The following is a 27899-nucleotide window of genomic DNA, read 5'->3' on the forward strand; positions in this document are numbered from 1 at the left end:
GGCTGATAAGCAGTTCGTGTGAGTCGGCGAGGTTCGTGCATGCACAGAAACCTTTTGGTTTGTTGAAATACTATAATGTTTCCTCCATCACAAAAAGGTTCTGTGAACATACACAAAGTTGCACATACGTACACATATATCAAGCACATTGTAAATATATACGACAGCTGTGAGAGGGTTTGCCTGGCGCTTTCACCAAATGAATAGTTGTGTTTGTTTCCACGAGTGCAGGAGCCTTAACTTATCTTATTATTGGAAGGTTGGACCTTGAAGACAAGTCATATCCCTTAAAATACCTTCAGCAAAACCATTTTTGAGTATGCCTGTAAGTTCTTATGTCCGTGTCAAGATTTGTGCTTTACACCGGTTGTCACACAGCAGGTGAATATTGTACTATTATGGCTGGAGCATTCCAATAAATATTTTCTGTTGTACTCACATTCCTTAAGCTTGGTTGTGTGCTTCAGTTTCATCAACATATTACTACTTGCCTGTAGTTCCCAGGAACTCCAGACAAAATGCCTGGATACTCTGAATGTAAAATGTGTTGAGAAACAGCAACACGACTGATGTGTATAGCAAAGGAAAGGGGGTTCCACCTGATCACATTGGGTAATAATTGTTCATTCATCCTAAAAAGAAATTTATAAAGTGAACCAAAGATATATTTTCAGTGACTGGGATCAAAATCCAGTATTTTGCATATTGATTTCTGACACTTTTTACTGTTGTTTCCTTTTAACTGCTCTTACTGCAAACTTTAGCACAGAGGATCTGGTCTTCATTGTTAATCAAACATGCTGCACCTTTGTTCACTCTATCACCTCCTACAAGGACAAAGAGCCAAATTCAACACCGCACCCGGACTGAATATATCCAGCAGTAAATTAAAAAGAGGCTGTAAAAGAAAAGAAAGAAAAAATCTACATGTATTTTATGACATCTGTTATCAACATGCAGTTGAAGAGTATCCCTTTTCTCAAATGTATTTCTTAGACTATCTTTCTAACTCCCAGAACAGTGTTTAAAGTCACAGGCTCAGGTATAGCTCCCTGACATTTTCATTTCGCTAGTGCGAATTTTGAAAGGGTTAATGATGTTAGGGTTTGTTTGGTTTTTTTTACATTGCAGTAGATATAATTTTAAGTTTCACCTTCCTTTTCACCTGAAACCTTTCTACCTTTCTAAAGTGCTTTGCACTTTTGGCAAATCACTTTGTAAACTGCTTTTAAAGGTGCTATATAAATAAAGTGTGTTATCATTTGTAATGCTTTTTTTTCCGTGGGAATTGCAGAAAATGTATCCAGTGGACAAAGGCATACAGAACATACTGTCAGCAGTTCATTAGAAGCTTTGTTTAGTTACAGGAATGTCGTTTAAGGTGGATGTCCTTAAACTGAACATAAGTCTTTTTGTGTGTTTTCTCTGTCATACAGTCCCCAGTGTGTTTAAAGACGGATTATTTATGAGCTTCACAACAGTGTTACCTTTCTCCGTGTCTTTTGTGATTCTTACTCGCTCTCATCAAGGATTATTTCAGTTTCCTCAGGAAGCCGTGCTTGTGTTCAAACATGCACATTCTTGTTCCTTAAGCACCGTCAGTAGCCAGTTAGCCAAAACATGTGTCCTCCTGTCTTTTTTAAGTGTCTGTCTCTGTGTGTTCAGATTGGGATCTGTGATCTAGGCTATAAGCTGTCGTAAATCATGCACAAAAGTGTGTGTGTATATATCTGTGTGTGTGTGTGTGTGTGTGTGTGTATATCTGTGTGTCGGGGGGTAGAAGCAGGTTTGCTCCTGGCAGTCTTGTTTCACTCTTCTTTATTTTCTGCTTTCCTTTCTTCTCTCGTCATTATTGTTTCCACACGGATGTTTGCTGGCAGCCTGGAGTCAATTCAAGGAATGCTATTAAGAAAAAAGATAAAGTCAGGAATCTATTTGCAACAGAGATATGGAAAACAAGAATAAAATTTGTAATAGCTCTCCGGGGGGAGAAGACCTCTTACGAAAATAAATTACGAACTGATGTATTTGTTATACTCGACTGACAGTTTGGAATTCAGAGCCCTAATTTTTTGTTACATGGAAGTCAAACATTATAAGGCTGTTTTCCCATTTTGCTGGTCCTTCCTGCTTAAACGACTTTAGATGTTCTGAAAATTATCAACATTTCTATTTTTCAGATATCAGAGCTGCCAGGTTCTTTGTATTTTGTATTTTATTAATCTTTGACCCTCCTTTTAATGTTCTTCATCACACTTTTTCCTTTACTTTCCTTTGCTTTGGGTTATAGTTTTTGCTAAGGCATTCATGTGGCTATTCAAGCGAAAACCCTCCAGCCCTCTCCTCCTCAGGCAGCAAATTCGACTCTGTGACCCCTGAGCTCTGTTTGTTTGTATGTATGCGTCTGCCGAAAAACCACTGGGTTTATGTCAGGCTTAAGCAGACATATTGCCTCCTATACTCCTAATTGACAGACAGATTGACACCTTCACTGCCCAAACCCTCCACCCTCCAGGACCTCTGAGTCCCTTCTGCCCTCTGGGAAAGTGATGTCACCAGGTCAGGAGTTTTGTGAGGAGTGATGGGATTGATGTCGGTTCCTTTCCTGCATGTTGAACTCTTGTATTAAACTTTTCTGGGTCTTATAGCAGAGCGCAGTGCAACACCAGCATCTATATCTGGGAGTCATTTTTGCGTTATTATAGATAAGTATCTAAGTTGCATTCAGTGAAGTGTTTTACAAAAATAATTTTCTAGGTTTTATCTCAATTCAAGAGTTATTCAAACAGACAGCTTAATGAAAGCTTTAGCTTTTATTTTTCAAAGTCACTAATCACTGCACTGGCTTTTCAGTAAAAATCAGTTGAAGTATGTGCAAGAATTCTATATTTGGCATTAGCAGAGAAACAAAGACTGCGACTGTAGACTATGTTCAGACCAAGTGATAAGCAATGAGACTGAAAAATGAAGCCAGAGTAAAAATATTCAAAGGGTCAAAGCCACTGAGTAACTAACTTTGTTTCGGAATAATTCTCTATTTTGTTGTCTTATTTCATTGTTTTATGTAAACAACACTCTTCTTCCATATTTATTGATACAAAGTTGCTCTTGTAAAAGAGGAAATTTTTTTAAAGTGAAGTTGTTCACAGTTTTCCAAAATGTCTGGTTTTGATTCTTTGGCACCTGGTCTCTTCAGAAGTGTACCCTTTCTGCTGGTCAGTGGAGCACAGATGCTACACCTTAAATATGACTCATTAGGAGAGAATTCTAATGTCTAAACCCCGGTTACAGTCGCAGTGAGATAAATATCTAGAGAGAGAGATTTTTTTTTATATTAGCACATAATTAGCTGGTTTCCACTGCATCATCCTTTTTAACCTAGCTAGCATTAGCTCACAGCTTATATGGTCACTCCAGTGTTTGGTTACTTGTCTCTTAAAAGGCCATAGAGGCTCCAAAACAGTAGTCCACAAACCAAACCAGTGACACATCCATGTTTTATACACTTTGCCTTAGACCCACTGTCTGTGTGCTTAAAAGTGCAGCCTCCCCATTTATTTAAATGATACCAGACTGAGTGGGTAGCCAGGCAGGCAGTAAAATAACAGCTGGATCATCTGTAAACGGCAGACACTGAATTCCCCATTTGTACTGTTTACCCCGTTACTGTTTATATTAATACTGTGATACAAAACCACACTCTCAGAAATAGAGGTACGAGAGAAGAACATTTTTGTACCTATAGGTACATTTTAAAAAAATGTTCCCTTAAAAGTACAATACTGGTCTTTAAAAGTCCAGAAATGCCCCTTTAAAGGTACAATTTGAAATAAAGTACAAATCTGTACCATTTTGACCTGTACTGCAGTGACAGTGGCAGAATGTGGTAATGGGTCAGCATGGGAAAATCTGGATGGGCCTGGTTAATTGTAAAATTCATATGAGATGTGAGTGTGCTCATAAAAGCTACATGTTATAATCAAATCTGTTGGTCCTCTCCTCTGTACATAAATTATCCTATGATGCAAAGAATATCTGTAACCTACCTTTGTGTAAGTTATGTTAAATTATATTTTAAAAACACACACAATGACATGCAGGCACAACCAAATGATGTTAAAAAAAACTGGTCCATTTCCATTTTATTAAGTTTCAGTTATAATTTTTAATGTTTTAAATCTTGGTTGTAGCCTTCAAAAACGTGAAATCATATTACTGTTATGTTTGGCCATTTACTTTTTCGCTTTTACTACATCCTAGAATTGTTCATTAATTGGGAGGTTTTTATGGAATTTGCAACATCAAGTTAAACCGAGGTTCTTTGGAAGTTAAAATGTCAAGCAGATTTTTATGTTACGGTGACTACATTTTGTAAGTTACAAATATAGTTCGCCAAGACAGCATAACGGTTTCCAAACGCATTAATACCACAATGTCCATGTATCAAGTTCGCAACGCGCATTAATCCCAAAGGCTGAAAAGCCAGCAGCGATGAGTGCTCCGCCTCCGCGCTGACTAGCGTTGACGCAGAAAATGACTCTCAGGGGGTTATCGACACGGAGGAGCTCCTTAAAAAGTTGATGGAAGAAGGCATTGATGTCAGACGACGAGGCGCAAAGGTTTAGAGGTAAGTCGGGTGTGATTTTGTGTTTTTATAAAAATTACAACGTGTAATTTTACAGTAGAGTTAGCAAAAGTCCGAAGAGCTAGCTTTAACATGGGTGAATGCTAGCAGTTAGCTAAGTTTTAAACAAAGAAAGGTACAAATGTGGACTATTTAGACTGTTGGTGGAATGTTCAACGTCTGTCTGCCCGCCGTATTCCAGTGTTTTATCAATAAATAGTCACTAACCGTGTACAACAATGTAAAAAAATCAATAATTTCTCAAAACATGCTAGTATGTAAATATAGGTATTAACAAAATCGTTCTCTAAGCAAAATTCATCCCATCTAACGTGTTTCCCGCTCAAAGGGATTTTAAACAATGGAAGGTACACATTTGTACCATTCCACCTACTTAGTGGGATTTGGGATTTTCGAATATGAGAACTGTAAGCTCTGCGCAGGGACACTGTCTGCAACCCAAGAATTGTTAAGATGATTGGGGAAACAGCTAATGATTTTTTTTGTCTCTAAATCTGATTATTATTATTTTCTGTACTAACTGATTAATCAATCTGTTTATTAGCTTTAGAATTTTTGTTCAAGGGTTAAAGCACTTTACATTTATCTCCAGTCTGTGTCTTTAAACATGTCAAAAGTTTAAATCCTCAATGTAAAATGTCATTCTTTTGTCTATTCTGCTCTTTTCATTTCCAGTTGTGTGATGAGGTTGATTTAATGCATCCCTGCCAAGACAACATCTGTCGCCGCTTTAGCAAAAACTTCACTGCTGTTCTTCAAATGACCAAGGATTTGCCACTGAAGAAGGTCTACATGGAGGCAAGAGAGAATGCACTGGCTGAAGACATTACAGGTGCTAATTTGACCTCATACAAATAGTAAATTTTGTGACAATTCATTTGCTCTCTCTTCCAAAGATAATTGATGTACCATAGTGTCATGTGAAGAGCATGTTAATGGGAATTTGCATGCTATCAAAATCTAATGAAGTGCATTTGCATCTGTATGACCTAGGAATTGACTTCAAGGGGGCACTTCTCTTGCCATCCATCTTCAAGGAGAAGATAGAAGATTTCATCATCCTTGGAGAGGTAAATGCATGATGCAATGCATAGCCTTTGGCCACAAGTTTCATTCTTGGTGTTTTGTTGGCATGGAGCTGAATTCAGCTGCGGTTCAGCATCACAGCTAAGCTAATGTAGGGGAAACACTGCTGTTAATCCACAGTGCTGCTGTGCTCTTGGGTTTTGTCTGGTGTTTATATAGATAGATAGACCTTTATTGTCCCCTTAGGGAAATTCTTCTTCACAGGTACTGTCACTGTCAGGGGTGATTGCTTTTGCCCTTGAATATTATGTCAAACTTTAGCAGCTTATCAAACACTACCACAACAGTCATTGGTCAAGAAGCTTTTTGTTTGGAGTATGGGCCATGTTTACAGGTTATCAGAATAGACAGTTTTGTTTTCTAGCAAATAAAGAAGGTAATTTGAGGAATCTGTTGAAAATCCACTTGGCACATATTGCTTAAACATACTGTATACTAATGTTTTTCTTCCTCTTCTGCAGAATACTCCCACGAGTCCATACCCAACCATTCGAATGAAGGATAAGAGTTGGACAACTGCCCTCTTAAGACAGTGTCGCCGTGTTGTGACAGTTGAAGGAGTGGATGTTTGCTCGTGCCGCTCGCTGGATGAGGCCTACATCTCAGCATTCTCCACCTTCTTCGTGTTCAACATGACCTACCCTGCATACTTCAAGAAAACACTTGTCTTTCTTCAGAACTGCATTGTCAACATAGGAGACCAGGGAGACAAACCCCTGCCAGTAAGTGTCGCCAGGGTACTTAACCAACTCTATTAAATACGCCCCCACCCAAGTGTCACTACCTTATTGACTACCCAATGCTGATTTTGATGTATGGTCCTCTTCGCCCTTTGTGGTGTATGAGATATGAAAGCAAGCATCAATATTTCAAAAATCTAGCGAGTAAATGCAAAAACTTTGTAAACATCACTGCAACTCTTAGCAATCGTCATCAAATGAAACAGTGCTGGGAGTTTTCTTCAGATAAGTTGCTTGTTGACTTTGAACATTCACTCAGCACAAGTGTCAGTGTGCCATTTTCATCTCTGCCAGGTGACTTACAGAATGCTCTGGAAATGAACAAAAGTTTTACAGATGTGCATTTTCAGGATAAAGTGCTTCAGCGTGTGTCTGCTATATCTGTCAGCAGTGTCAAATATGAACTTGAGGATGTTTTTGTAGTTGGCCATGTACACACTGAAGCCATACCTCAATTCTTTAAAATCAAGTATATTTTGAATGTTGATACTTGTTGGGTATTGTGTGGGAAACTGTTACTTCCTTGCACTTGTGAATGTCATTTCCATGCTTACCAAGTGGCAGTTGACAATGACTGGATCCTGTTCAATCCAGGAAATGAATTAGACTTTCAAGCTCTAGACACCTATTAAGTTGATGATAGGCGGTTTGTGTCCTTGAGGTATTCTGTGTGACGTGATTGCAAGAACATTTTTATGTATGTATGTGTGCGTGCGTGCGTGCGTATGTATGTGCGTGCTTGTTGAAGTAGAGCAAAACATTTGTGTGGACAGTTTTTTAAATACATGCCATCTCTGTGATCCGTCAAAACATTGTGTTCAGGTGTTTAATGTCTTTATGTGATTGTTTACTTTTTTTTTTTTTTTTTTTTTTTTTTTTTTTTAAATGAATGTATTTTTCTTGACATGTCCTATGGCAGGGGTGTCAAACTCAAATACACAGTGGGCCAAAATTCAAATCTAGAACAAGGTCGCGGGCTAACATTAATATTTATTGAAAAATATCTTCCTCCAGATATAAGAATGAATCTCTTCTTATGGACTCAAACAAGTTTTGGTGAAAAACTGAATGTGGAACAAGCAAAGCTTAATACTAAACAATATATATATTAGCTGTATAATACCAGTAGGCCAGCTCTAATAGTAATCTGGTATGGCTTCGCGGGCCAAATGTAATTAGGCTGCGGGCCAAATTTGGCCCGCGGGCCAGAGTTTGACACCTATGTCCTATGGCAATATACGAATGTAATCAAGGATGTATTCCTGTGGTTGTTTAAGTGCTTTGATGTGATTCTATTATTGAAAATAAATGGTTAAATAACCAAATATTTTGGACTATTGGGGGTACATTTTTGTCTCTTTAGGTACGAAATAGGTTGTCGCTGGGGGGGTACCCTCATAGGTACCCTATTGTACCCTTTTCAAGGGAACATTTCTGTACTATAGTTTCAAGGTACATTTATGTCTTAGGAAAGTACATGATTGTACTTCAGATGGTACAACTTCATAAGGTACAAAAATGTACCAAGCCTAAAGGGTACAGAAATGTCCTTCAAAAAGGAACACCCCCAGCGACAAGCATTTGTACCCTTTTTGGTACACTTTGGTACCCCTATTTCTGAGAGTGCACAGAAGAAGAAACCTTCTTCCTCCTAGTATTATAAAGCTTCATTCATGGTTTTGGCACCCAATAAACCCTCATACTGATGGCTATATTAATCAAGCTTAGCATTCAGGCAGTTTCGACCATACTACCAAAGTTTTGCTATGCTGGATGGAAAAAAACTGTGATTTTGATTTTGTTTTCAGAGAAGCCTCCTTATTTTTTTCCCTTTTAAAAAAAAAAAAATGCACACCAGCTCAAATTAATCCCTCATGTTTGTTCTTACATCCTTCTTCTCTTAGCGCTCTCTTAGTTTCCTTCTCTCTGACAGAAGCCTCTATTGTTGCAGTCAGCGAGCAGCAGTAACATGATGACCAAGAGGGCCTTCTCTCTCCATTGTATCCTGATGCAGTGCCTCAGTTTGCCCTCACTTGCTGTTCATTCCCAGTGTGGTCACGGGCCACTGGCAGCCACAGATCCCAGTCAGCCTCAGCCTCTGGTGGCCATTTTGGCTCCCTGTCAGTAAGAGATCATTACACAGCCCTACTGTGATAATGAAATCACGAGTGCACACCAATGGAGAGAGCCCAACATGCTGACGAATGCGTGTAGATTTCACCTGCTGCACAGACAAATTGAAAAACGGAGACTTAGATGCACTTGTGCATCTCCAGATGCACAAGTGCCGTCTGATTTGTTGTTGGGCATCTTTAATCTGTTGCAAACATACATAGCGTCTAACACATAAATTTGCAAACAGTTGTATTCAAGTGATACAATACAACTCATGAGCTTTACTGGGCATATCCAACCAGTCACCTTCTTTTCTGACTCTCTTTAGATGATTTGCACATCATTGCACTTTGGCTTCTTTTACATGACAATTATGAATTTATACAACGTAATATGTATAATGGGTTGGTAACAAAAAGGTACATTATCAACTAAATTTGCAGGTTTAGAGCAGCAAAAAGTTATTGGTCATGTTAGACCTCCTGATTCTGTCAAAGCATTTATTATTCCTGTCAAACCAGGATGAGAGTGATTAAATAAAAACTAGTTTAGGGGCATCCCTAATCAGGATACAACAGCTGTGACCTCATGTTGCTAGCAGCTCATCTCCTCTTCACTCAGCACCCAGAGCAGCTAATGGAAACAAAACCCTAAAATCTAAAGTGTCATCACGATTTCCCTCCCCCTTCTCATCATCCTCAAATCCTTTCCTTTCCATAGCATGCTCCAACAAAGAGCATTGAGATTCACATCCCTTTACCCCACAACTCAGCACAAACCCATCATCACAGACTTCTTATGGGGAAACACTCGAGCTTATATCCTCAAGGCTTAAAGGTTTCTTTCATTATCAGAACCCTACACCAAAGTTTAATCCTCAAATGAGACCAGGACGAGGCCGCTTGTCATATTCTGTCACACCACCTCCTCCCACCACAACTCTTCATATTCATGAAGCAGATGTGAGGAAGCAGTTTAAGAACCTGAATGCTCGGAAAGCTCCCGGCCCAGACGGTGTGTCTCCTGCCACCCTCAGACACTGTGCAAACGAGCTGGCCCCAGTGTTTTCTGGCATTTTCAACTCCTCACTGCAGGCATGTCATGTGCCTGCCTGCTTCAAGTCCTCCACCATAATCCCTGTCCCCAAGAAATCTAGGATCACTGGACTAAATGACTACAGACCCGTGGCTCTGACATCTGTGGTCATGAAGTCTTTTGAGCGCCTAGTTCTCTCCCATCTCAGGACCCTCACGGCCCCCCTCCTTGACCCCCTGCAGTTTGCATATAGAGCCAACAGGTCTGTAGACGACGCCATCAACATGGCCCTACACTTCATCCTGCAGCATCTGGACTCCCCAGGAACCTACGCCAGGATCCTGTTTGTGGACTTCAGCTCTGCCTTCAACACCATCCTTCCAGACCATCTCCGAGACAAGCTTTCCCAGATGAATGTGCCTGATCCCATCTGCCGGTGGATCACTGACTTCCTGACGGACAGGAAGCAGCATGTGAGGCTGGGAAAGAATGTCTCGGACTCCCGGACCATCAGCACCGGCTCCCCTCAGGGCTGTGTTCTTTCTCCTCTGCTCTTCTCCCTGTACACCAACTGCTGCACCTCCACCCACCAGTCTGTCAAGCTAATCAAGTTTGCAGATGACACCACCGTTATTGGACTCATCTCGGACGGGGACGAGTCTGCCTACAGGAGGGAGGTTGAACGTCTGGTGTCCTGGTGCAGCCACAACAACCTGGTGCTGAATGCCCAGAAGACAGTGGAGATTATTGTGGACTTCAGGAAGCACACAGCCCCATTCCCCCCCATCATCCTGTCTGACACCCCCATCACCTCTGTGGACTCATTCCGCTTCCTGGGTACCACCATCACCCAGGACCTGAAGTGGGAGCCCACCATCACCTCCGTCATCAAGAAAGCCCAGCAGAGGATGTACTTCCTGAGGCAGCTGAAGAAATTCAACCTGCCAACACGGACGATGATGCAGTTCTACACTGCAATCATCGAGTCCATCCTCACCTCCTCCATCACCGTGTGGTACGCTGGAGCCACTATCAGGGACAAACAGAGACTGCAGCGTGTTGTGCGCTCTGCTGAGAAGGTGATTGGCTGCAGACTCCCATCTTTGCAGGACCTGTACACCTCCAGGACATTGCGGCGTGCAGCTCGGATCTCAGCTGACCCTTCTCACCCTGGACACAGTCTGTTTGACCTGCTCCCCTCAGGCAGAAGGCTCCGGTCCATTCGCACCAGAACCTCTCGCCATAAGAACAGTTTCTTCCCCTCTGCTGTTGGACACATGAACAATAACCATATGACTGTACCCGCCACTAACACATGACCCTACGCTGTGTTCACTGCATCATTCTATGTTTGGCACTGATCACCACCTGCACTCATGTATATATCTTTCAACGTAGCACTCTTAATTCTTATTCTCATGTATATATCTCATGTATATCTCATGCACATATCTTTCCACGTAGCACTTTTAATTCTTATCCCTACTTTTATTTTTTTCCATGTCTATTTAAGTGCTATTTATGACAGCATGTTTGCACTGAAGCACCGCAGCAATTTCCTAATGTTGTAAACCTGCTCAACATTTGGCAATAAACCCCTTTCTGATTCTGATTCTGGAGTAAAGAAAGTGTGTGCTCATTCGTGTCACAGCCTTTTTGAGCTGTGTTCATGTTCTGTGTTCATTGGTCGGACAGTTATCTTCACTGCCATGTGTCCCACTAATGAATAAAAATCGTCACGGAAAAGTTAAAGCAGATAAGAGTGAAGACGAGTCATCACATTGGAAAGTGGAACTGGGAGAGTTTGCGGAATCTGTGGAAATCCTGAGAACTTTGGACGTTTTGATGAATATGGTTTAAAAAATCCAGATTGAACAACTTATTAGAGATATTCAGAGTTGACTCAACATTTTTTAACATTCTTCCTTAACTGAAAACTCTCCCTTTCCTGATAATTCTATGTTTGTGTTAAACCACAGCCCTTAAATCCCGGAACGTGTCTGTGTCATTGTACTGATGTTCTGACACAGTATTAGTCAAGAGATCAGAGAGAAGACATCAAAACGAGCCCACTCCATCCTATCATCAGTTTGTGGTTTATATGTTTCATTGTCCAAGCACGTGTGTTTCTGCCTATGAAAAACTGAAAATGTACAGTGCAAAGGTTTTGAGCCACTCCTAATTTCTTTAGAATTTGCTTCTAGGAGCCAGACTTTCTTGTGATGTTTATTAAAATGGTCTTGAGCAACGATTCTCGGTGCTTTTTCACAGTTGTTTGGACATTGGCTGCTTTTTCACAGTGTAGTCCGTGCACCTGACCAGTTCAAGCAACTGACTGCTGACCTATGGCTTGTTCAAGCATAAAAAGGCACCTTACTCAAATGATGAATCAGTGTTGTGTCAAAACATAATCGAAAACTTCGCAAGGTACCAATTTGAAATTGCAACTTTGGGCTAGCAGCCTGTAGCAATTGTTCCCATTTATCTAGCTGAAGCAACATCAAACAAAAAACTTAAATGGCCTTCAAGGAAAACTATTCCTGAAGACTACTTAAAGAAATTATAAGAAAGATGCCAAAGGGAATTCAGGCAGTGATGAAAAATAAAGGTGGCCAAATACCAAATACTGACTCTCACACTACAATTGTACAAACTCTGTTTTTGCTTTCTATACTTTATTTCCATGTAGGCTTGCACATGTTTTAATATATCCCTGCACCTATTTCCAATTTTGCTAGCAAAACATAAAGAAATTTGAAGTGGCTCAAGACACAATATTGTAAATATGTCCATGTTCTTTTCCTTGTAATCCTAATTTTAGTTTACAGAATGACTCCAGAGCTGCTGTTTGAGTCTGATGGTTTACCACATTGGTTCAAATTAAAACATCTCAACACCTATTAGATGGATTACCATGCAATAATATGCAGATGTTGGATTATGTTACCTTATGTATTTGACAATCTCCTAGCACCACCGTGTGGATTTACATTTGGGATTTCGAGTGAGACTGAAAACATAAAGCAGTGTTAGCTTGGTTTTTATAACAGTGCCAAAATAGTTAGTATGGATAGGATCAGTCTTGTTCTCTTATTGGATGCTTTCAAATTTATATAAAACTCACCTCCCACTTTATTAGGTACACTTGCTCAACCGGTCATTAACAAATAACTAATCAGCTAATGACATGACAGTAACCCTTTAGCCATGCAGACATGGTCAAGATGAGCTGCAGAAATTCAAACCAAGCATTGGAATGGAAAAGAAAGCTGAACAAAGACTGTGGCATGGTTGTTGGTGCTAGATGTGCTGAAACTGCTGATATACTGGGATTTTGACACACAACACTGTCAGATCTCAGTCCAATTTGGCATGCGGTGGAAGGGGAGAAAAATGTGCACCAACTGCTTCATGCTCTCACGCTAGTATGGATAAAATCTTGTGCCACCAAGAATTAAAGCTGTTTTGAAAGGACGGTTATAATGGGGTCCAACCAGGTAATAACAACATGTACGTAGGTGTTTTTGTACTTCCATTCTTCAACAACCATCCACCCATCCAACGTCTTCCATTTGTCCAATTCAGGGTTGCTTCATGTGGCTCACATGAGCTAGATGTTCCATTTATATCCATCTCCCTATTTATTTATTTCGAGCGTGAAAAAAGTAAATAAATACTTGAATTACATATGAATCGAATGAGTTGAACTCTATATCTTTTCTACACACCTATTGTGCAAATGTATTTACCACACAGGTCTGGTAAATACTAGTCTCTATTTAATACTGTGGATGTTAACCTGGGTGTTGGGTGGAAAAAGACCATGGCTGCTCAGCAAGCACTTCCCTGAATAAATAATGAGGTCGGAAAAAATGTAATTGGACAATGCATCAGTGTCTTCAGCACCTTGTTTAGGCTCTGTGGTGAGGCTCGTCTTTCTGTTTATATCTGGATTATAGATCGAGTCTGGAACGGAGAAGGCTCCCTTTGTAATTAACTGTTATAAAACATTATACAGAGGGCCCGTGGCGTTAGTGTGTAAAATCAAAGGCCTGAACAGTTATTCACTGTTTACACAAATAGCAACCGCGCTTAGCTTTCCCCTGCTCGGGATAGCTTACACTGACACACACAAACACATGAGAAAATAAATGGACAAGAAAACACCGAGAGAGGTTTTCGGAAAACCTCAGATGTCTCACAGTGATTAGGTTTTCGTAGATGTGTCTATCGCTCTTCGAACATGCTGTTATCCATTCCTTCCCTACCAGACGAGATGCTTTAATCATCTTCTTAGACATGGTCTTGGAAGCTCCGTTGATTTGGAAACCAGTGAAAGAAGCTAAAATACAGGAAGCCCAGTGAGGGCGACTTGGGATTCAAGCTGAGCCGCTTTGGTTTAGGGCGTTCTGACTTGCAGTAGTTATAATTTGCCCGCGGGGATCTGGCTGCACTGCGGTGGATCGTCTCCTCTCCCTTGTCATTTGCTTGTCTGTGTGTGGCTTCATGCTAGTGTGGATGTTTGTGTCCACCGTTCTCTGTGACGCACAACCAAACTAACCTCTGGGTTGCCTGGACACACTCCAGCCCTCGCTCTTTATCCCGTTTGTGTATGTTTTCTCATGCCAGAGCTACCTTTTTTTATGTTCCGCTTCATTACGTTCAAAAATGGCAGGAACCTAACCAATTGTAAGTCTCTCAAATTATTCAATTATTACTGCTTACAATTACCAGACACTCCCTTTATTGCTTTCACCTAAACACAGGCGGCTCTTCCCCAAAAGGGTGAAAAACATCCAAAGGAGTATCAGTTTATGCATTTGCGGCTTGTTGAAGGGGTGCTAAGCCCTCTGCAGGCCCACCGCAACATGAAGTCATTATTACTGCATATTTTAGTAGGAAATTACATATTCCGGGGATAAAATCTGTTTAAACCTGCATTAAGTTGTAAAGTTACCCTATCTCTGAGGAATCGGCAGTATGCAGACCGCTGCCCTGGTAGTCATGTGTGTGAGTGTGGGTGTGTGTGTGCATGAGTGTGTGTGTGAGTGTGTGTCCATGTCTGGAAAGCCCATTTAAGATCTGCACAGACAGGGAAAGGGGGTTAACTGACCTTGGCCCTTCAGTCACTTAACACTCCACAGAGAGAGGTAACCTACTGACCTCACACTCACACCAAACCAGGATGGGGGAATGTGTGTGCAATTTTTACAGCTTGTGGAGTAAAATTAGTGCTTTTCGCACTTTGTACCATCTCTTGTAAACCATCCAACTCTCATTAGCAAAAGTGACGTTTCTGTAAAGCTGTAATAAAAGAATGATGTGCAAAAGAAGTAGAGAAGCAGTTAAATTCTCACTAGGCTGCTACACAATAGTGTTTTTTAAACCCCCATATATGGTGGCCCTGAAAGGTCAAACAGACTGCAAGTTAAGGAAACACTAAGTAAATAGAAAAATGCAGCAAAAGCGTAGAAAACACAACAGAAGTTGAATAAAACAGAAGTAGAAAAAACAAAATCCAGAAATGTTTCTGGGGACACAATAATGTGATGGACCAGCCACAGAACGGACAGAAATCAAAAAATACGGAGGCGTCATTAAAAGCAGTTGAGGATTCATCAATGTTATGTGTTATATTGTTGTTTTAATTGCACACTTCGTATAATACTGTAGGTAGTTTGCTATTGGCCATCTACTGTTGGCTTGTCATTTGTGCAACTCTTCCGTCACATTATTGTCTCCCCAAAAACATTTGTGTGTTGTTTTGTGATTATTAGCAACTTTTTTTCTATTTCTATTGGGGTTTTTATTCAGTTTTATTTTGTGTGCTTTTTCAGCATTTTTCTATTTGCTGGTGTTTTCATAAGCTGCGGTCCAATCGACCTCTCGGGGCCACCTTACCTATCAGAGTCGAAATGTTTGACTATTGGTGTTATTGTTCAGCCAATCACAGCTGAGGCCTGTGTCTTAGCTGTGATTGGCTGCACTTTAAGTTAAATATATTAAAAATGTCATAGTCTAGCTGCTTCTGTTCGCCATTACTCAGGCAGCAGGTCTGCACCATGAGGATATACTTCATATATGCAGTGGCATCGTGGACTCGCCTATACCACATATTGCAGTTGTGCCTGGTCTTAACGTCCCATATGGTATGACTTAAAGCGCATGACAAAGTGATCTCACACTGAGCGAGTGGTCTGCCGGTGAGCGTGGGCTTTGTGTGTGTGTGTGTGTGTGTGTGTATGGAGAAAGAATAAAAAAGCACAGAGAGTGAGACAGGAAGGGGAGAGGATGATGATGACTGTGTTAAGCGGGATAAGAATCGTTACATTAACGAGGAAATTAAAAGAAATGCCCCAAAAGAAGCTCACTGAGTGGAGTTGCATAGCTGTAGAAACAAGGTTGCTCTCTTTCTCCTTTCATATGTTTTAAATTGTGGCTCAGAGTGACGACTCTCTGACGCAACACGAATAAAGTCCGACGTGAGATATTAATTCTTAAAGCAGTTTACTGTAAATAAGGACATTTATGTGTATTAGATATCTGCCTTTGAGTTTGCCTGATCTGTAGCCAAGCAAAGGCAGCAAGGAGCAGCCTTTCCCTCCACAGAAGTGGAACTAGTTGGTCTTGTGGGATATGCTAATGTAGACTGACCTCTAGTGGTTTTCCTGTGAAAGAGTCAATGAAATTGATTCATGTTGTTCAGACGAACTTTAAAAGCACCCTCTCTTTCTCGCCCCTCTGACCTCTCAGCAACGGGTTTCCTGAAGATGGATTCTGCCAGCCGTACAGAGGCATAGCCTGCGCCCGCTTTATCGGCAACCGCAGCATTTTTGTCGACTCGCTGCAGATGCAGGGGGAGATTGAGACCCAGATCACAGGTGAGTTTGAGCGGGCTAAACCTCCTTCGAGCCAACACAAATCGAATTAATGTTTTGAGAATAGATTAAATTTACTTCTACATCCATCATAAATACATATTCATTCATAAGAAACGTTTGATTAGTTTGTGTGTACAGGCTTAACTTGATGAAGATGATTCCATGTTACTAAATATTTAGTTCCTGCAGATTCAAGAAAGACAACTGAACACAATCAATGACCAAAGGGCATACAGTACTGTGCAAAAGTCTTGAGCCAAAAGTCATTTCTTTATGCTTTGTTTGAAAAATTGGAATAAGTGCCGCTTCTTCTGTCCTTGCTCTTGATGGCAGATGGCACCTGCATTTTTGGTAGATTCAATTAAATGGGAGGAAATTATGTCTTTCAGAGACATAATTTGTCTCTAAAAGACAAATAATACTGATAATACTGATAATACTGAAGAGACTGAAACTGCCAAACTCTTTTAGAGACATAATTTGCTGCTAAAAATAAAAAAGATGTAGTAATTCAATAAAAACTTTGTGTAAATTCAGATTTTTCAGAAGGTAATCATAATTAATATGCTCCAGGAAGGAAGCAGAACGTCACTTAGAGAGTTCAAAGGGAGTTCACCACTCAGTATGAATCACATGTGGCCGACACACTGTTTCCAGTGTTGTTACACGTCTGTGTCTCAGCGTGTGTGCTTTTTGTTTTATGCGTATGCGTGCATTTGTCCTCAGAGGTCATTATTGATTATATCCGTGCAACAGTTCAGGGAATGACGCAGGCCATGAATCCAGAGCCTGATCTGAAACATCAAGGACGAGTGATAATTGAGATTTATGGCGCCACAGAGTCGTAACAGGCCAACAGTAGGACTGTAAATCATATCAGAGTCCAGATTCAGCAGCTTGAATTTAATGTCACACTTACTGATCTCTATGTTCCTTTTTACTCAAGCAACATGTGCTGGAGAAACATTTGGATGGTTGTCAGGTTCACTTGGCCGCTTTTTATTCGCGTCTCCTCTTCATCGTAGTCGCCGTAGTGATAATGACAGCCGCAGCAATGCACATGTTTGCAATAAGTGAACAGCATCGCTGTGCGCGAGTCGTGCATTTAAAGTATGAAATTCTCTGTTTTTATTCAGTCTCCTAATTCTTCGTTATTTAGAAACTTTCAAGCAACTGAAATTGAATCCTCTCGTTCCCAGCGGCCTTCACCATGATCGGGACGTCCAACCATTTGTCTGACCGCTGCTCGCAGTTCGCCATCCCTTCCCTCTGCCACTTTGCCTTCCCAACGTGCGACCGCAGCTCGGGGTCCGACAAACCCCGTGACCTCTGTAAGGACGAATGCGAGATCCTGGAGAACGACTTGTGTAAAACCGAGTACATCATCGCCCGCTCCAACCCGATAATACTGAAGAGACTGAAACTGCCAAACTGCGATGACCTGGCTACTTCCGACAGCCCCGAGGCCGCCAACTGTCTGAGGATCGGGATCCCTATGACAGAGCCTATTAACAAGAGTGAGACATGTTCATGTGGCAATTGTAATGATTTACTGTGTTGACGCTGCTAAAACATCATTGTCTGTTATATTCCACCAGATCACAAATGTTATAACAACAGTGGGGTAGACTACAGAGGGACGGTAAGCATAACCAAGTCAGGGCGTCAGTGTCAGCCGTGGAACTCCCAGTATCCTCACAGCCACAACTACCAGGCTGTGCGCTACCCGGAGCTTAACGGAGGACACTCGTACTGCCGCAACCCAGGGAACAAACACGAGGCCCCCTGGTGCTTCACACTAGATGAGGGGGTCAGAATGGAGCTCTGCGACATACCCCTCTGTGGTGAGACACTAGTTTTAAATCGTAGTTTGCGATGTTGCCTTTGTGACACATGTGTGACGTGTGAAATGACATGATTCCCCTCTCTCGATGTCCCATCTGTTTAGACCATAAGGAGTCTGGCATTGAGATCTTGTACATCCTGGTTCCCAGCGTGGTAATCCCCTTAGCCATCGCATTGGTCTTCTTCTTCATCTGCGTGTGCCGCAACAACCAGAAGTCCTCCAGGCCTCCCGTGACGCGCCAACCCAAACCCGTCCGCGGCCAGAACGTTGAGATGTCCATGCTCGCGACTGCATACAAGCCTAAGGTAGGGAGCGTTACAGTCACAGCAGATGGCACTCAGGGTGGGGAATAAATGACGGAGGGCCTTCCTGGTAATCCTGCAGATTACCGTTTATTTCTGCAGATATAGAACACTTTTTACATGTAATATCAACGCAAAAATTAAACACTGTAAACTTCACGATTTTGAAGTGGACACTAAGTGCATCATCACGCTGTTGTGTAATGACTGTAAAGAGGCTGTCGTTTGGCATGCAAACAGACTGCAGAAGGAGTCAAAACACTGGCACAGCCCTCTGTGTGTCATTAGGGATATGTCACGGCATGCCGGGGTTACTGGCTTGAGTGTGTGTGGAAACGACCTGTCTCAGACAAAGCATCAGATCCGTCATCAGAGCTCAGCAGGTTCAGGAATGTTCAACTGCAGCCCACCACCTCCCTCCTGTTTATTTCTCACTGTCTCTTTTTCCACACCCTTCCCTTACACTTCTCCTTATCCTTGGTCCTCTCACTTAATTCATCTTTTTAAGTGTGCCTATACCAAGAGGCACACTTATTACTATTCGTCGGCTTTATTATTCTTATCCGGTTGTTCAGTGATGACGCGACGAATCTTACTTCCGGGTCTAAAGTAGTCTGCGTTTAATATGGCTTTTGTGTTGTTAACATGTTTAATGTTATGTATTTTCTTCTATTTGATCTCAAAAAGCTCCTAAAACAGTCAGTGATCACTGTTGACCTCCCTCGGCTTTTATTACCGCTAATCATTTATTTAAGCTCAGTTTTTAAAACCTTAGGATGTAACTACAGCCCAGCCCATGCAGCAGTATATGAATGACTAACCTCGTATTGTGGATGGATTATCTCAGTTGTTCTCCTGGCTGAAGTTTGGTCCTTTTACAGCATCCTGCCATGCGATTACATTTGTTCCTGACCACCGAGAACACTCACGGTAACTTTTATCGAGTGGAAAAAAAAGTTAGCTTGTTTATATTATGCTAACATAGCTGTGTCGCTAGCGGTCACGTAGCACATCATTATATACCAGCTAGCCCAACTTCAGTAACCCTACAAACGTCACTGCTGTTTAGTTTTCTGTCTTCATTTATGCTGGAAGTGATAACAGAGCTGTACATTTTAATTTGTTTCCAAAACCCCGCAGTCAGGACATGCTATATTGTATTTAGATAGAAGCTAGCGAGCTAACTCCCTGCTAACTTCTAACTCCGTTAAATGTCATAAATTCCGTTTTCATGGATGCCTGGATGTTAAACTCAATTGTTACACCTGGTAGAGCTGTTACACCTGGTAGAGCAGTATGGAACGCCAGGACTGCCATAATGAATTAATTAAATACACCATTAAATAATTAATTAAATGTGGCAATAATTAATTAAAATTGGAATTAATTAATTAAATAAATAGTTATGACACATGTAATTAATTAATTATTGACACATTTAATTAATTATTTATGTATTTCACATTTTAATTAATTATTGACACATTTAATTAATTAATTATTGACACATTTAATTAATTATTTATGTATTTCACATTTTTATTAATTATTGACACATTTAATTAATTATTGACACATTTAATTAATTATTTAATGATATATTTATTTATTTCATTTTGGCAGTCCTGGCGCCTGGCTCTCATCATGAAATAATTTTATCTGTCAGCCTCACCCATCAAACTCAGGGGGCGGGGTTAACGCTGATCGAGTCAAAACCATTGCTTTGGCCTGGTGGCCATTGTTTCTAGCACACAACAACCGGCATGTGGAAGCTAACAGAACTGAGCTTTGAAAAACCCTGTTTGTGTGTCACCAAATACCGTTTTAATATTTTTTTAGCCGAGAATGTAGTGGTTTAATCTTCTAGTGATGGGTCGTTCGCGAACGAAATGGCTCTTAGAGCCGGCTCTTTGACGTGAACGACGCGAGCCGGCTCCTTATCGCGAGCCGTCACGTGGGTTTTTTTTTCTTTTTTTTTTCTTTCTCTCAGCCTCTCTCTCGCACTTTTTTTCCGCTTCACTCTGCACGCGAGCCTTGTGCTTTACGCTGGGCAGAGGGGGGAGGGGCGGTAGTTACACTCAGTAGCACAGGAACAGAGCCAGAGAGAGAGAAAGAGAGGCAGGGACAACAACATTAGAAAGGTATAGTAATCATCCACAACTATTTTCGGTTGCAGATGATAAAGGATTGAGAAAGTTTATTCATGCAGGTCCATATGACAGAGAATATGCATGTTCTTTTAGTTTTCATATTATAATTTATATTTAATTGTGTTGTGGTTTGCAGTGTTTTGTGTTCTTTTCACTTTAAATTTGTGAAAGGAAAAAGCTGAAAATTTAAATAGTTAAAACTTGAAATGTGAATAGTTGATTTTTGTATTATATGATTTATTTATTACATTTTATGTGGAGTGAATAAATAAAAGTATATTTACGGTGGCCCCTAGAGACAAAGCACATACAAACTTCAAATCACGTACGAACTCTGAAGCATGTACAAACTCCAAAACACGTAAAAACTCCAAAAACACGTAAAAACACGTACAAACTCCGAAGCACGTAAAAACTCAGAAGCATATAAAAACTCAGAAGCACATAAAAACTCAAAACACGTACAAAAGACAACAGAAGTGCTCCAGGATGCTGGGCGCAGTGTTGAGCCTTTGTTATCTTGTGGCTACACAAGCCAGCAAGTACCAACGACCGGATTTGGTGTGTGGTAATAACAGGTAAATGAACTTTTTTTTAAATTATTTGAATATATATATGAGTGCCTGTGTATAAATATACAAACAATACACACATGCTTTCAATTGTGTAATTTAAGTGATCTAGTAGCTCTGCTTTGGAAGTTCAGTTCATGCTAGAAATGTGTTTTGGAGTTTGTACGTGTTTTGTCTCTAGGGGCCACCGCATATATTTATATATAAACATATATAAATAAAACCACTTGTTTTTACGTTAGTAATTCCTTTTGTGCATAATTTTATATTATTGTTAATAATAAATTAATTAAAGCAACAAAACAACCTGAAGAGCCGGTTCGGAGCCGAAAGAGCCGGATCTCTAAAAAGAGCCGGAAATCCCATCACTATAATCTTCATGTGTCTGGTCGGTTTGTCAAGATACAGCCTCTTTGCAAAAGTGTTTCGATGATTTCGGAGATGTCTGCCCAGTCTCACGGCAAAGCGTGGGATAGACCCGCTCGCCTCGCAAGCAATCCCACCGACAAAGCGCAGGCCCCGGTACACAGCTGTAGTAACCCCCGCTGACTTCTTTTACTGAGGTTATATTTATTGGTGTTTTATTTCCTGATGTTCCTATGTGTCTTACGTGTTTCAGTCGCCAATTCTGAATTATAACTAACATTAAAAACATGTTTAAGGAGGAGAGAGAGCAAATAAATCTGTTTAACATCTGATCTTTGGGTTTTTGTTCAGTAATCAGCGTGACCTGTGTATAAACGCATAAAAGAGATAACGTTGGTGTTTCTGTCATGTAGTAACTGCTGGCTTTAACTGTACAAAGGTTGTTCGACACTATGAAACACATACAGACTTCATGATGTTCGGCTAATATTTTTATTGTGAATATTAATCATGCTGACCTCGCTCTGTACACCACGCAGCGAGGTCAGCATGTCCACGATATCCACGATATCCTCAGCTCCATGAGTTAACACAAAGTTTCCCACCTGACTATCTAACTTCCAACTATTCCAGAGACGTGAAAATATACAGCATAAAGAAAAGTGTAAGAGACTCAGCAGCAGATTAGAATAACAGTTATAGATTTAATAAATCACCAAATGAATCCAAGAAATGTGCAATGACAATAAAGTTGAATTCTATTCTATTCTATTCTAAACTACACTGATTAGCATAGACACACTTAAAATTTCTTCTGAAATTTTCGCTTTCTAGTATTTATTTAATATTTCTTTATGTTATAAAAATGACTTTGAATCCTGATAAAAATGCAAAATCATGGGTTAAAAACGAAAACAAGAGAACTAAGAATGTATTAATATTTGTTGACAGAAAAACAGAAACTGTATATGTGCCAACCAAAGTGCCATTTTAATTCACATGAAAAAAAAAAGGGATTTATTCATTCATTGTCCATTCAGGATCTTAAAAATGTGATAATAATAATGAAATAATACAAATAATGTAATAATAAGAATGATGTAATAATAATTAATGTAAATCTAAATAATATTGTCCTTCAGAGAAATAGTTTGTAGTCCTGAAGATGGAGAAGTTTACTCCTGCAGAGCGACTGGGACTGTCTGTGGTCATGATGGTTGAACCTCCAACCACTTTCCCAGCTTAGCCTCAGAGTGCTGCTGCTACTGTAGCTCTTCTCCTCTGTACTCGTCAGGACTTGCATTGTCACATCTGGGGATCCCAGGCCCTGCTGGAGAGGAGAGCCTAGTCTGAATGCTGACCTGCTGCCTGTAATTATTAGCCTTTTTCAGGCTCTTCTCCACAGGACGCCTGTCTTTTTCAGGGACAATCTTCATCCACAAATTCATAAAGTCCTTGTGAAGGGTCAGTTTCTTGATGATTGTTCGCCCATGGTACCTGTGGAAGATTACAGTTGTCATTAATTGTGTAAACTCACAGAAAATAAAACATTGATGCACTTCAAACCCATTTAAAAGTACCCACCTGGCTTCAGGTGCAGCATCCCCTGCCATTCTAGAGGCAGCAATTAGAAACCTTTCAGTGAAGCTTCCTGCTTTCAGGATGACGGCTGCTCCAACTTTGTCAGCCAGCTGGTGCAGGTGTTGAGCTGTGCTATTCCTCACTGCGACACAGCGATGGCTGAGCAAGGACAATATTAGACACACAACTCAGTGAACATCATCTCTCTTTCATGTCTTCTAATAAAATCACTACAGCTTCTTCTCTCCTCTTACGTCAGTCCTGTGTTAAACAGAGCGCTCAGAATCCGTCCATGGCTGCAATTTTCCACCATGGCATCAAGTGCCAGATTGACCTCCTGATGAAGAAAGTTGTTGTTGGTCTGTGCAAGCTTCAGCAATAGAGCTCGGCCTGTTGTTTCAACTTCTGGGTCCATTGTTTTCTGGAGCTGAATGTAGAGCTCATCGATGGTATGTATGGCCTCACAGGCTACTGCTGAGCGTTGGTTTTTCACCTAAAATGTGAGTGAAAATCATCAGTTGAGGCTGTAGTATGCACTTGAAGGGAAACTAGCTGCATGAAACACATATAAGAAACATAAAGTGTGCAATACCTCCTCAGTGAGGACCAGACACACTTCATGCAGTTTAGTCTTCAGGATGTCCGAGTGGTGCTTTGCCAGAGACTGAATAGTTTGCAAACCCTGTCTTTTCTTAATCCTGTATTTACACAACACAACATTGAACACGACTTCAGGAACACCACAAATAACACAGCCACATTATGCAGCACTGTTTCTGTGCAGTATTTAATGTCTCCTTACTACGTTTCTTACCAGTCGTCTGAAGACAGCAGACTAAAGCTGTGGGACAGGCTCTCTACAGGTGTAGCTAGAGGCGGGAGTTTGACCCTGCCCTCTCTTGGATTATTCTGACTGCACTGACTGTCTGCTTTCTTGTCTGATAATCAACGAGGTTAGTAAAGAGAAAATGTAATTTCTTCTAATTTGAAGCATTGTACATGATGCAGTGATTAATTGTTCATTAAAATCTTTTTTAAAAATCTCTTAATTTAAAGTTTGATTATTCAGCATCTTCTACAGTTACTGAGGAAAACCACTTACCCTAACACAGGTTTTGGGGTTGAGAGAACTTTCCAGAGGTTTTTCATGACATTAAGACCAATGTTTTTCCTGCACATTAAACTCTTAGGTGGCCCTCCAGATAGTTTTTTTTTTTTTACTGACCAGCTTAAGGGGAAAAATACGGTTCTGGAGGGAATCACGATTTAGTTCATCTTTGTATTGCAGTGTGTTCTAATAGCATTACCCTTCATGAATTGGTTTCGATGGCGAGGCACTTTTTGCTCGCTGTAATCATTCCTCTCATTCATAACAGTAATCAAGAGCTGTTTGTTTTGACTGTTTGAAAACAGGCACGAAACACTGGGAACCAGTCATTTTAAATTTGATTCTTCTTTTTTTCGAAGACCGCAACACAGGTGATATTGCCTCATGAGCTCATACACATAAATCTGAGGGGGAAACCCTCTGGCATCATACAGCCATGATGAAAAGAGAAATTAGGTGTCACAACAGTGGCAACCACAAAATAACTTGTGAAACCAGGCTCTGAATATGTGTGTCTGAAAACACGGAGTTTGTTTTACCGCGTTTCTTTTTCACACAGCAGCATGTTTTATTTAATATCTGGCTCTGAGGTAGTACAGTAAGTGTTGTTTGATTTAGGTCATCGTTCTTGGCTGTGTAGTACAATTTTCTTGATTTTCTTCATTCATGGTCTTGTTCGTACATACATATATACATATACACACACACACATACATATATATATGTATGTGTATATGTGTGTGCGTGTGTGTATCAGGTATAATAAATTGGCTTTGGCTTCAACAGGGCAAAAAATCAAAAACCTGCACTTTGCAGTTGTTTTTACTGCACTACAAACATCTTTAAGTACATTTAAAAAGAACAAAGAAAATACATACATTTCATAATCTGTAAAGAATGCATGCAAAGGGCATTTTTCTTCTAGTCACCTCCACACGATCACCATCTGTCTCTTCTTTCTCTCTCTCGTATTCTTTTCTTTTATCCTACCTACACTGCCTACCAGGACCTCACTTCATCCGCCTCGACGCTCCCATGAACAACATAACCACCTCCGTGGGCCAGACGGCCGAGCTTTTGTGTCGTGTCTCCGGAAACCCACCACCCACTGTGCGCTGGCTTAAGAACGACGCTCCTGTGGTACAGGAGCCGCGGCGGGTCTCCTACAGGTCCACGCTGTTTGGATCACGCCTCCGCATCCGCAGCCTGGACACTACTGACACGGGATACTTCCAGTGTGTGGCCACCAACATCCAGGGCTCTGTTTCCACTACGGGCGTGCTGTTTGTCAAGTTCGGTGAGAAGACTTTGTTACTAGTAGCATCTAAGCATCTGTGCATCTCAAACTGATAAAACAGCCAAACTTTTAAAAACTTACTGCCGTCCATTTCCCCCCCACCTATTTCTATTTCTTTTCCTAGAGATCTGGCTCCTCATAGCAGCACTCATCTCAGCTGATTCTTCTTGTAGCTGGCAGCTTGCACAGAGAAAAATCTGGAAACAATATTGTTTATCCTGTAGTAAAAAAATCCCCTTGTCTTCTTTTCCAGATCCAGATCCGCTCCCTACGTCTCTGCCAAAAGAGCCCACGTAAGTCGCTTTTCCTCTAACCATTTTTCTCTCTGTCGGTCTATTCATTACCACAATACAAGGGACAGCTTCAGATAAGTTCGTTTGTGAGCAGATCCCACAGACAACTTGCAGATTATGAGAGAATTGCATTTTACATATTGCTGGAACTTTAAAACTAAAGAAAGACCTGCTCGTGCATGTGTCACAAGCACCTCATCGGTTTAGGTTAGTAAAACATGCAACTTGCAGGTCTTATGAACCAAAAAGATAATATACACTGTAATTTTGTTTAATATTTACTCTGATAATTATTTTAACTAAAGACACATATTAGTGTATGGAGCATTCCTACTTCATACTGAAGTCTGCACATGCAGTTTTGAAAGTGGAAAACACAGCGATGATTTGTTTGTCCAGCTACAGCAATTCAATGCTGGTTTGCAAAGAGCTACCCTAAGACGTCCTATAAAGCATATTCATTGAGTAATCACTCACTTTATAACATGGCCTGGTCTGTAATTTTCCATTTTATTGGTACAGGTCTCATGGGGAACTAAATGAATATTTAATATGAGCCTTTAAAGCTCAGATCTCTCTTGTTCTAGAAAGCTTTTCCACCCAACTGTAGACACGCACATGGTCCATATTTGAATATTTCAGTCCACGGTTTGGAATGTGGACTGTTGGGCCGTCACACACACACACACACACACACACACACACACACACACACACACACTTGCGCGCAGAGTTTGGGGCCCAAAGCAGACACTGACGCACACAGTGCTTTGTCTCTATATAGCATCTAATACACTGATGCTCATATTGGAGAAAGTGGGTTACTTCACTTACACACACAACAACTTTAATGAGCAAACAGGGTTTGGTTCATAATGTTAACAAATGCGAAACCTGTGCCATTCATTCAGTTTTAGAGGAAAACGAATAAAAATGATCCAGATCCATAACAGAATGCCCACAGTGCATCACTCCACCAAGTTTCATGAAATTGGACCTGCTGTTTTTTTGTGTTGACAGACAAAATGCATTGAAAGCATTGATCTGATTTCTAGTCTATAATTAAGTTAGAAAGACGAAGTTTGACAACCTCCCCCCTCAGTATATACATCAATAACAATAGTGTTTGACAACTATTAGAATAGTGAAGGAAATCTCTGTCCGTAGATAGAGCTTTTCCTCCTAAGGCATGGGCACCAATAAGCAGAGTTCATCCTTTAACATATAACAAAATTAAAATATTCTCATGCATGATCAACGGGCAATCACGGTACCGGCCGGAGTACCGGGAGTAGTTTGGAAGAACAAGAAGACACGGAGACTGTTCTAGGTTGTCATCCCAAACCAACTCAAAGGTTTATTAAGTATACAACAGCTTATATAGAGGAAAAAGGTTCGTGTGTCAGCAGATTCTCAGTTCAAACCGGTACAGACCAAATAAGACTGCCTTGTGAGCAGAGAAGTATCCTTTGTGTAGTTTATCAGTTCAGCTACAATTTATGATCATTCCAGCAAAATACACTCCTAGACATAGAATACAGAGTTCTTTCATTAGTGAATTCTGAAACAAACCACCTGGCCTTTAACGAGCCTTTTTCTAAGAGATAAAGAAGGGAGGATGGGAGTAAGGAAGTGGTCTCGTCTCTGTGGTATTTTCGACCTTGGGGTACCAGCCTGTGAGTCTTACACATCAATTCTTGGGTCAGAGAGAAAGAGAAAAACAACTAGTAAATGGGCCTTATTGAGTAACAGTTTTCCTGTATAATATCACTATAAAACAATATCCTGTAAATGCTACCATGGTATCAAAATATCACAACAAATAGTTTCCAAAGGTAGCTGCATAATCAGAGCCCACCTTCACTAACTTCTGATTACAGTC

At 40.7% G+C, this 27899-nt stretch overlaps 3 protein-coding genes across 4 annotated transcripts in view; 2 read left to right on the forward strand and 1 right to left on the reverse strand.

Annotated features, from left to right (window-relative positions):
* The window catches only part of LOC146649227 (inactive tyrosine-protein kinase transmembrane receptor ROR1-like), a 39132-nt gene that overhangs the window by 6660 nt on the left and 4573 nt on the right, over positions 1-27899 (forward strand). Inside the window, exons 3-8 of the mRNA XM_085387555.1 lie at positions 16375-16502; positions 17702-18019; positions 18101-18346; positions 18451-18653; positions 25434-25724; positions 25978-26017. Of these exons, the coding sequence (XP_085243681.1) occupies positions 16472-16502; positions 17702-18019; positions 18101-18346; positions 18451-18653; positions 25434-25466 (831 nt within the window). The 5' untranslated portion in view covers positions 16375-16471 and the 3' untranslated portion in view covers positions 25467-25724; positions 25978-26017. The remainder of the gene's footprint in view (positions 1-16374; positions 16503-17701; positions 18020-18100; positions 18347-18450; positions 18654-25433; positions 25725-25977; positions 26018-27899) is intronic.
* LOC146649228 (uncharacterized) lies at positions 3770-7804 on the forward strand. 2 transcript variants are annotated; one of them, XM_085387631.1, is made up of 4 exons: positions 3770-4627; positions 5321-5477; positions 5639-5715; positions 6193-7801. In XM_085387631.1, the coding sequence occupies exons 2-4, from the start codon at positions 5342-5344 to the stop codon at positions 6487-6489; spliced, it is 510 nt and encodes a 169-aa protein (XP_085243757.1). In that variant the 5' UTR covers positions 3770-4627; positions 5321-5341; the 3' UTR covers positions 6490-7801. The 2 variants fall into 2 exon arrangements, with proteins under 2 accessions (XP_085243757.1, XP_085243758.1); XM_085387632.1 differs by lacking the exon at positions 3770-4627 and having other exon boundaries at positions 6193-7804.
* On the reverse strand, positions 22715-24690 carry LOC146649229 (TOG array regulator of axonemal microtubules protein 1-like). The gene is made up of 5 exons (XM_085387496.1): positions 24627-24690; positions 24134-24257; positions 23912-24017; positions 23574-23812; positions 22715-23478 (listed from the first exon to the last, which is right to left on the reverse strand). Exons 1-5 carry the CDS (start codon positions 24688-24690, stop codon positions 23001-23003), a joined length of 1011 nt encoding a protein of 336 aa, XP_085243622.1. The 3' UTR covers positions 22715-23000.

The sequence above is a fragment of the Rhamphochromis longiceps genome, linkage group LG17 (genome assembly GCF_057381845.1).
Source record: "Rhamphochromis longiceps isolate RC_006_pf linkage group LG17, R_longiceps_female_GT1.1, whole genome shotgun sequence".
NCBI lineage: Eukaryota > Metazoa > Chordata > Actinopteri > Cichliformes > Cichlidae > Rhamphochromis > Rhamphochromis longiceps.